Here is an 11,183-nt window from a genome sequence, read left to right as displayed (position 1 = left end):
ACAAATTCAATAAAGTATTAGAAGTTTAAATTAATAGCACTTTCTCATCTCTTCTTTTGTTGTAACTATAATCATGTCCCACAACTTTATAGTATTGCATTTACATACCTCTTTTTCTTCTTTTTTTTTATATTGTGATGTTTCAGACGCACTCTGTTATATTCTAATTCTAAATAAATAAAAGTAGTTAAATACTTTCCTTCGTTCATTTTTTATTGTTCTCCGTAAACTTGTTGATATGTTAAAAGTGTTAAGTAAAAGTAAAGTTATATTTTTCTAAAGTAGTGAACAAGTAAAAATGAATGAAGATGGCAGAGAATACTATTTTGTTTGAAAAGAAACGATGAAATTACGAGTATCTAAATAACTCATTCAATTTTCGACATGAATTATGATATTAATTTCTTGAATTATTGAAATAAAACTATATATTTCGAAATTATTTGAATATTATATATTATAGTATTTATCTAGTAATATAAAAATATTTTTAAAATAATATTATTTACATATGAACATGAAATAAGTAAAAAATTCACTTTTTTTTAAAAAAAAAACACTTGTTAAGAAAATATTTTTCATCGTACCGAACACACCCTTAATCTTCATTCCTCCGACCTACTCTTCTCAAAGGGAAGTAATGTTATGTCTTTCAAGTTATTACAACTATAGTTAGATGAGCATGCTTTGAAGTAAAACATATTGTTTCTGCTCATGTATATTTATGTCTTATTGTACTCCTAAGAAAATATATTTGTCGTTATATTTATTTTAAATTATTTGATTATAGTGTGTTTATCATGATAAAAAAGAGGGAGTGGGGCATATTAGTACTTTTTAGAGTTTAGTTTGAATATTAAACATTAAAATGGTTAAATTAAATTATATAGAAAGGAAGATGACTATTATAGAACGGACCAAAAGTGTAATTCAATTAATTGATCGCGCATAATTGGACTATACAAGAAATAATAGGGTTGATATATGGAAAGGCTTAGAAAATAGAGGACTAGATATTAAGAGTTTTCAGAAGGAAAAAGAAGTTATTCACGTGGAAAGCAAGTTGAGAATAGGACGGAAAGTAGGGATGGGCATAACTATTAAAAATTGAAAAGTTGAACCAAATTGAATTAATTTAATTTTGATTTTTCGATTCGATATTGATTTAACGGAAAAGGGTTTGAAATATATTCGAAATTGATGTAATAATTTAAAATTTTGGGTTGGACCTATTACTCATGCACTATTTAATAATGTATTTTAAAGATATATATATAGGTGCACACAGGGGCGGACCCATGTGAAGGTTAGGGGTTCACCCGAACCCCTCGTCGAAAATTTTTACTGTATTACAAGAGTTATTTATGATTTTACGAGTACATATATTAAACTCAACCCCCTCAAAATAAATAAAAGCATGATTCAGTGGCTAAGGGGTTCAACTTTGACCGAAATGGTTTAGGTTTGATTCTCACTTACAACATTTTCACACTTTTTTTTTTTTGCTTTGAAAGGCTGATTGGGCTCTTGTTTTGGGCTCAAATCCAACTTCATTTCATTATTTTTGAAAGGTTGAATGGGCTCAAATCTCAACTCAATGAAATGCCTCATTATTTTTGGGATCAATGTAAAACTTTATTATTTTTGTTATCATTAGTTATTTTTTTATGCTATTTTTTTTTCTCAATTTATTTTTGTTTAAATTTAGTACACATATTTTTGATACTTTTGTCTTTTATTCTTCTTATTTAAACGGCTCATTTTATTTCTACATATGTCTATTTCCATGTACTAACTCGAAACTCTTTAAAAAAATGACGAATTATTACTAAATTTGAAATTGATTTACAAAAAATATTATATAAAATAAATTAAATTAAAGTTAATTAATGAAGAAATTTAAAAGTCGTGAATATTCTTTTAATAAAATCTAATTAATTGATTCCCCTCGCCCCCCTTAATTTTATAGTATTTCTTTCTTATTTTTTTCAATTCGATTTTAAAAAGATGAAAACTAAACTAAACTTATTTGAATAATTCATCATTTGTCTTTTTCACGAATGTCAAACCTAGTAAATTAAATTAAATGAATAAAAAAATCGACAATGTCAATTGTTTATCTTATAAATATATATTATAATATTAGTAACTCAATTCTTACGCTTTTTAAAAAGAATCTTAGTGGTTGAATTTTTTTTTAAAAAAAATAGAGTAGAAAGATACTGCAATAAAAAAGAGAGAAAAAGCACGAGAAATATTTTTAAAAAGAAGCTCGATGAAATAGGATAAAAGTAGAAAAACTAAACGCGGCATGACAAGGCAAGTTAAACTTATTAGATTAAGATTACTAGTTTCCTCCTATCTCGCTCAGTTTTTCATCTTGTAATTTTCAGATGTTCACTTCTTTTTATTTTGAACCCCCTTCACATAAATCCTGGATCCGCCATTGGATGCACGTGGACATCATAAATATTGCGTTATTATAAATAGTAACTTGTCCAACTGGACACTTATATACATTTAAAATACACTATTAAATAGAAAAGGGGTAATAGGTACTTCCCAAAGTTTGAGATTGTTACAGCAATTTCGGTCAAAGTTCGAATATATTTCAAATTGTTTTCCCTCGATTTAAGTTGAATTCTCAATTTAGAATCTGATTCTTTAGTTAGCAGAAAATTCATTATGTGAACTCAAAATTTCATTTTTAAACTTTCTGATTACACCTCCACTTTGCATCAATTTTTCAACTTCTAACTTATAGACGATTTATAATTTTCATTTAAAAATATAATTGATGAAATTTTTGGTTTCATTGTAATCTATTTTCATAGCCAGTGGTTGGTTGCTGTTTGGTGCATAATTTAGCCTGTTTTGAATTTTAAGAAATAGTCTAATTTTAAAAAAAGAGAAATATTCCATTATATCATCTCATATTGAAAAATCAAATTATAAAAATTGAATCGAATGAATTAGAAACAATTAAGTCGAATTGGAATAATTTTGTTTTGGCATGCATTAATGAAGAATCGATCAAAAAAAAAAAAAAGAAGAAGAAAAGAATTGAGTTGAAGAATCGAATATCCACCCTTACATGCACTTGTTAAAGTTCTTTCCCTAATATTTGACCCATTTAATTTGTCAATTACTCTATGTTCAATAATACTTGTCTAATATTATATTTACGCACTTCGTAAGAAAGTATAAATAAAAGGGTAATTTTATTATATTATCCTTTGAATATACTCTATCCGTCGAACCATAGTTGTCAACTATACTATTTTGGGATGTCCAATAATACTTGTCCACTTATGAAATCAATGGATAATTTTACACTTAATTCCTAATTTATCCTTATCATTAATTATAGTTATTTTACCTATTACATTTTTCAAGACATTGTAATTATTATATTCAAAGAGTGATATAGTAAAATTACCCTTTATAGTTTCTTAAGGGATATGTCAAGTCAATAGTAGACAACTATTGTTGGACAGAGAGAGTAATAAATACAATGTCTTGAAAAATATAATAGACCAATGATTATTATTAATGATAAGTGTAAATTAGGAACAAGTGTGAAAATGTCCATTGATTTCATAAAGTGGACAAGTATTATTGGACATCTCAAAATAGTATATTGGACAAGTATTATTGGACATCTCAAAATAGTATATTGGACAAGTATTATTGGACATCTCAAAATAGTATATTGGACAAGTATTATTGGACATCTCAAAATAGTATATTGGACAAGTATTATTGGACATCTCAAAATAGTATAGTAAACAACTATTATTGAACGGAAAATTGGTAAGTTGTAACCTCTCGCGGGTGAAATCTTAATAAAAGTTGCCAAATTAAAAGAAGTTCGATGGGTTTTTTCAATTCATTGTAGTGGTAAAATTATCTTATTGTTTCGAATGGGATGGATAAAGTTATTTCACAAATGCATAATAAAATAATTCTATATTTTATTATCTCTCATACAAAACGACATTTTAAACTTAAAGTATATGACAAATTATGTCAACGCACATAGGTTTATTTCATATAGATAAACTTGTTCACCTATCACTTATTAGACGCATTTCGACGGCTCACTATTTAATTGCTTGACATACCTACTTCGCTCTAACCTTAAGATCGTGGATTTCAATCATCTGGGAAACAAATGAAGGTGGGAAACAAGGGTAAAAAAAGAATGTTCTACATTCCTTAACAAAACCCAACATTCTTGAACCTTCTCAATCAAATTAAGAGGTCGTTAATCTATAAATTAACAATCAATTAAAGGTAATCGTTAATAATATCGCACACTGCAGGGCTCATTCGGGGGTGATGCTCTCAATAAGATTTTTTTCATACCCATAGCTCGAACCCGAGGCCTTTGGTTAAGGGTGAAGCACTCCAACCAATGCATCACAATTCATATTGGTTTTATTCATTAGTTCATTATCTCGTATTACTATTTATTTTACGATTTGTTGCCTAGGCATAAAAAACATTTTTTATAAAAATAAATGTGTATCAATTTAGACCATCTCCAACCCTACTCTATTTTACTCTCCATTCTATATATTTGGAGAGTAAAAATAGAGAATGTCCTCTCCAACCACTCTCTATTTTACCCTTTACTCTCCAATTATAGAGAGTTGGATAGCAGTTCTCCAAATTTGGAGAACTACTATTCATACTCTCTATTTCACTTTTTGAATATTATATTATTATTTCTACTATTTTGTAATTAACATATTATTTTTCATATAAGACTATTAATTAAATCTCTATATTTACAATTCTTTTTAGATGTAATATAACATTTTTAAAAATATTTTATTTTATATATACTACTTTCATCTCAAATTAATAATATCACTTTTGTGATACAATTTGATGTTATTATTAATTTCCACTATGAAGAATGCACAAAATTTAAATGATGAGATAAAAATTTTAATTTAAAAATATAATACATAACATAATAATTTAAATACAAGATAACAATACAATGCATAACATAATAATTTTAAAAATCACCACAATAATTTAGTAATCCGGTAGGTCGTTTCTAGATTTAACGATATTCGAAAAAGGAATTAGTATATGATTTAGAGAAGTTGTGGTTGTGATTGCGATTGTGCTTGTTGATTATTTTTTTCCAATTCTTCGTAGTTGTTCTTTAGAAATTTAGAATAAAATATAATTTAATACTAAATAAAAAATTTCAAAAAATTAAAATTTTATATTACATGAAATTATATAGGATGATTATTCGGAAAAAAAGAAAGAAACGATTTATATTATGAAATACGAAAACAAAAATGAAATAGAAATAATAATATAATATTGACGAGAGAGAAGAAGATTATTTTTTAGAAAATAAAATAGAGAATTGAGTTGAAATTGATTGTCTGAAAAAATATATTTAAAGAATAAAATAGAATGTGGGATTGGAGATGCGCTTAGATCAATGTCAGAAATTGGCCATTTTACAAAGTTGCCCCTCCCCCAACCCCAACCCCCAATTTTTTTTATTTATTTGATTCATTATTAGTCAATAGGAATTAGGACCTACAAGTCATAATAATTAATTTCGTCATTGTACCCTCATATATGCATGGGATTATTTTCAATTTCTGACATCTTTCCTATTTATGTCTCCATGCAATTGTAGCCATTAATGGAAACAAGGACAAATTAATATTCCTCCATCTCATACTCCCTCCGTTCCTATTTAGTTGTCCATATTTCCTTTTTTAGTTGTCCCTATTTAGTTGTCCATTTTGACAAATCAAGAAAGGACAATAAATTTTTTCCATTATACCCCTTATTTACACTCTTGAAAATTTCTAAAAGTGTATGTTGTTTCCCTCCAATTTATTTCACTTGACTTCAAAGAAGTGGTTGTAATTTTGAAGTGAAAAGTTGTCATAAAGGTAAAATTGTAACTTCACTGTGCTAATCATTGTTGCCTTAATCTGTGTGTCATTTCTAAAGTGGACAACTAAAAAGGGATGGAGGGAGTATTAGTTATCAGAATCAATAAAAAAATATTTGTTATAGTTCTGACCATGAAAATTATATGTCAAAATTGGAGTTATATTGATTATGAATACAATGTACAGTGAAAACGATTTTAAAGTTTAATAATCACACATGTTTAGCGAAGTTCCACTCTTAAAAAGAAAAATCATAGCTAAACCTAAACGCCCTCGGAATAAATATACTGAAGAAATATGAGGATAAAATAACAAAAAATAAACATTTTATTTATGATTTCTTAAAACACGTGCAAAACAAGAAGTAAATAATGTTTCAACAAGAGAGTCACTGAGATTTCCAAATCTGAACAATACTACAAAGCGACTCATAAGACGATCCTCCACTGTTAAGTGCAATTTTTGCACTTTCTTTTAGCTCTTTGGCTCTCCTTCTCATAGCTTTCCCTTTTTCTCCTTCCATAACAATCCTCACATTTTTCTCAATTTCATTCCGATCAACAAGCTCTTCCCCAGGATCTTTCGAGAACTTTAAAGCCACCCCGGCCTCCTCCGCTAAGAGGGTGGCGTTCATCCTCTGCTCCGCGTAAAGTGGCCATGCTATTATAGGCACACCATGAATTACGCTTTCTAAAGTCGAATTCCATCCACAGTGTGACAGAAATGCTCCGATTGATGGGTGATTGAGAATTGATGTTTGTGGGGCCCATGATGGGACCACTAAGCCCCTCCCTTCTGTTTTCTTAATGAATCCTTCAGGCAAGTACAGTAATGGGTCATTCTCATCGCTCCCCACGTTGAAAAAAGCTGCTGAGGCACTTGCATCACTTGGTTTGCGCACCACTAAAATGAACCTATTATTGGAAGTACAATTATAGTTAAAAAAAAATATACTCACAATATATACACTTTATTACTCTAAACGGGGTGTGGCCAAAGACAACCAATTTTGGTAATATATTTCATCGAGCAATAATATATAAACGTATTTTTTAACATTGCATCAACTTGAATATATTTCCTCCCATTTAAATTGTGTATAAATAGATATTTAAATTATCCAAAAATTAAACAAGTAGATACATGTGTCTTATATGACATAATATACATAAGATATCATGTAGGACGCAGAACTACCAAATAAGACACGTATGTTTACTTGTTTAATTTTTGAATAATTTAAGTGTTTAATTGTGCATATCTAAAGTTATAGACCATAAATATGGACCAAGTTTAATGACATATTTAGGTATGAAAAATGATATATGTGTGTATTTAATAATAATTTAACTTTGTGTCTGGTTAAATTATACTCCCTCCGTTCCATTTTATATATCACATTTTTATTTTGCATTTGCATTAAGAAATTATGTAACTTTATCTTTCTATTCTTATTTAATATTTTTTTAAGTCAACTTTATTAATAAATAACAAGATTAATTAACTATTCTATCAAGGGTATAATAGGCAAAATATGCATAAATTTTATAAAATGACAAAGTATTGTGGTCAAGTTATTTATATAGAAAGAGATAACATATAAAATGGAACGGAGAGAGTATAATATAAAATGGGACAACTAAAGGAATACTACCTTTGTTGACTCATTTCGAGACCCCAAGCTAACTCACTAAGTTGTTCACTCGTCAAGGTGCCGCCACTACCAAAGACCACAACAAGAACAGAATCAGGGGGCTGATCATCCAGCCAAGCCAAAATCTCAGCATCCTTTTCTGTAACAACTTCATCTTGTTTGATTAATGGCCCGATTGTATAAACAGGAGGAAGAGGTATTTTTTGGAAAAACAAATTTTCTCTAAGAGCTTTAAGAGATACAGGTTCAAGATCATCCCAACTGTTCACAAAAATCCCCGCTGCTAATGGCAACCTGCTCACGTTAAGCAAATACCATTTGTACTCGTCGTTCTTCCTGTCTTTCACCTGTACAATACGATTCAAAATTTAAACTTGATGAATCAACGTAATACTATTTTAGTTAAATGTATCGCACTTTTTAGAGAAGTACAAGTTCAAAACTATTTTCCATGTATAATCATGCTTCCTATGGAAAAAATATTGGATTCAATTGAACCAGAAGCGCTTAATGAAACTCGATATACTCAGGAACGTAACACATAAACTTCAAATCCGTTTTCGTAGACAACTTTACCTGATCGAGGATATCGTGAGGGCAAATTGGGGTACATCCGGGAGTTTGAATAGGTTCAGGAAGATCAACAAATTCGCCTTCAACTTCCCTATCAAGCGTTGGTAAGTACAAAGAGAACGCCATTAAAATAGTAGAAGCAGTGAAAAAAGAGTAAACAGGAATCGAAAGCTTTTCGCAAATCTCAAAAGCATCAGTACAGAACAAATCGATTATTAAAGCTTTTGGGCGTTTTTCCATTAAGAGTGAAGGGAGATGTTTCAGTGATTCGCGGACCATGATACACAATTGCGTGAGTAGTTTCATATCGTCGGTGAAAAACGAGGAGATATTTTCCACCGGCGGGATTTCGACGGCGGTGAAATCGGCCGGGAGATTCTCCGGTCGGAAAAGTTCGTTCTGAGCAGCGGAAGCTCCGGTGGTTATGACGAAGAAGCTGACGTGGAAGCCGTGGTGGATGACTAGGCGTTTGGCGAATTCGAAGAGCGGAGTAATGTGTCCCATGCCGGGGCTGGGGAGGAAGGCGACGTGAGGCTTCTCGATTTTTTCAGGTATGGTCATGGTGATGAACAAATGGAATTAATCCCAAAAAAGAAAAATAGAAAAAATATTTTTTGCAATTTTTTTTTAATGCAGAAATAAGATAGATGTGTTTGGTGGTATGGTAAGTTGTAACAGATATATGCTTTATATAGGGAAATTTTTTTATTTAGGGCCGTTTGGCCATGCGATATGAAATTATCGTATCATGATATGGTATCATGATATGAAATCATGAGATGAAATTGAAGCTTTCTTTAGACATGCGATATGAAATTTTTGTGTTGTATATTTTCTCATGAACATAAAAATCTCATAAGTTGTAAAACTATTAAAATAGCCTTAATTGTTTATTCAATTTTATCAAATAAACAAAAAAATATAAAATCGCATAATAAATTACTATAAAACTATTTGTTCTCCACTTAAGTAATTGTTTCATCTAACTTTAATTTAATAAAAAAAATTGAACATAAATTGTAGTGTACTAGTCTTTAATATAATCCTCCCACATAGTACGGACAATTTTCTCACGTTGAACTTGCATTTCTCGATCATGTGACTGAGAAGACGAACCAACATTGTTACTTTGAGCCATTTGTTGGTCAATATCATCCGCAACTACATTTTCATGCTCATAGACCATAAATATTTCATCACTACTTTGGTATTCTCGCAAATAATTATGTAACACTGCACAAGCTATGACAATTTTCACAAGTGTATCAATATCATAATGATTTATGCCTTGTTTCAGTATTCTAAATCTATTTTTCCAAGCTCCAAAAGTCCGTTCAATCAAACTGTGCAAAGATGAATGCCTATAATTAATTAGTTCTTTGGCATTTTGAGGCTCTCTTTCACTTCCTCGATAATCTTGCAAATGATAGTATAGTCCTTTGTATGAAGCTAAAAATTCTTTTTCTGTTTCGAAAACCAACATCAACAACATAATATTTATCTACCAACAATCATTTTATAAAGAATTACTAAAAGCATATGTGACGTAATGAGACAACTTTGTGTAAATAAATAATATTTATTCTAAGGATGTAATTTAAAGTTACCGTGTGGCAGAAATGGAAATTGTGACGTTGGTTCAACAAGTGCATTTTCAAGTACTTTACTATCATGTGGGTGAGAATAATAAATAGTAAATAAAATTTGTATGTCAATGAGAATAATAAATTTTAATAAGTAATGATATGATTATAAATTTTATTTACATATGAAATAAATGGTTAGTAGATATATGTGGGGTTGTTTTAACAAAATCTAAAGTCGTGGATCAATTTTTGTATTAAAATATCTCAAATCATGATATGAAATTCTCATATAATTCAATATCATGATTTTTGAAGAATATGGAATCACATATCATGATATGAAATCATGAGATGAAATCAGCATAAAATCGCATGTCCAAACGCTAATTCCCATCTCACGATACCATATCGTGATATGGTATCGCATGGCCAAACGCCTACTTAGTTCCATTCCAATTTACGTGATATTGTTAAACACGACACAGTTATGAACAATTGTAGTCCAAAATATTTTTGACAATTTGTATAGTTATGAATTATTTCAGTACGATTAAGAATAAAAAATAAATTTTAAAATTGAGTTGTATTTTATTTCGATAATTGTGGTGTTCGGATCAATTTTTACGCACTTTAATTAATTCCACGAGATATATGTCCTCTTTCACACCAACAACATATACTGGAAACCTAAAATTAGATAAGTTGATTCGTGATATTTTTTTTGGAAGAACTAAAATAAAAAAGCGTGTCGGATAATCTAAGAGTCTAAGACACAAATAATACCATTTTAGTTCAATTTTACCTGATCAATGTTTTAAAAATAACATTTAATTTTATTTATCGCTCAATCTATCACATCATCATTAAATAGAGGGAGGGGAAGAAAACATAATTTCATCTTCAAACTAAATACGTACTTGAGCTAAGAGTGGACAATCACTTTCTAATTTTTTTTGATGAGATAAATACCCAAAACAGACCAATCATCACATATCCCTATTTCCTATCAAAACTTTTCATAAGAATAGAATAATAGCACATTATCAACATGGATTATTCTGCTACGGTAAAATTACTCCGCTCTTAATTAGAAGTTTCAGAATTGAGCCTAAAATATAAGAAAAATTCTATTGAAAATTTCACTTACTAATAAATCTCGCAATGCACAATTTAAATTTAGGGTGTGTTTGGTATGAAGGAAATCCAATTTTCTCATGTTTGGTTGGGTTAAATGTTTTGAAAAATGTTTTCCAAATCAACTCATTTTCCTCAAATTTAAGGAAAATGACTTCCCTTCAAAACTTATGGAAAACATTTTCCAAAAGACTCTCTTCCAACTTCAAATTACAATTACTCTTTTGTTGAAAAAATCAATTTATTTTGTCCATACCTTCAAACCTGCCTCCAACCACCCCCCCACCCCCCACC

At 29.6% G+C, this 11,183-nt stretch overlaps 1 protein-coding gene across 1 annotated transcript; it reads right to left on the bottom strand.

The window, feature by feature from the left end:
* Window positions 1-6,251: 6,251 nt before the first annotated feature.
* LOC102590518 (hydroquinone glucosyltransferase-like) lies at window positions 6,252-8,811 on the bottom strand. Its single transcript, XM_006367242.2, has 3 exons — window positions 8,173-8,811; window positions 7,597-7,943; window positions 6,252-6,856 (listed from the first exon to the last, which is right to left on the bottom strand). Exons 1-3 carry the CDS (start codon window positions 8,728-8,730, stop codon window positions 6,331-6,333), a joined length of 1,431 nt encoding a protein of 476 aa, XP_006367304.1. The 5' UTR covers window positions 8,731-8,811; the 3' UTR covers window positions 6,252-6,330.
* Window positions 8,812-11,183: the final 2,372 nt, after the last annotated feature.

Source organism: Solanum tuberosum, unplaced genomic scaffold (assembly GCF_000226075.1).
Source record: "Solanum tuberosum cultivar DM 1-3 516 R44 unplaced genomic scaffold, SolTub_3.0 scf00754, whole genome shotgun sequence".
In the NCBI taxonomy this organism is placed as follows: domain Eukaryota; kingdom Viridiplantae; phylum Streptophyta; class Magnoliopsida; order Solanales; family Solanaceae; genus Solanum; species Solanum tuberosum.
Note: the sequence above shows the minus strand (reverse complement) of the source record. Positions and strands in the feature narration are given on the sequence as shown.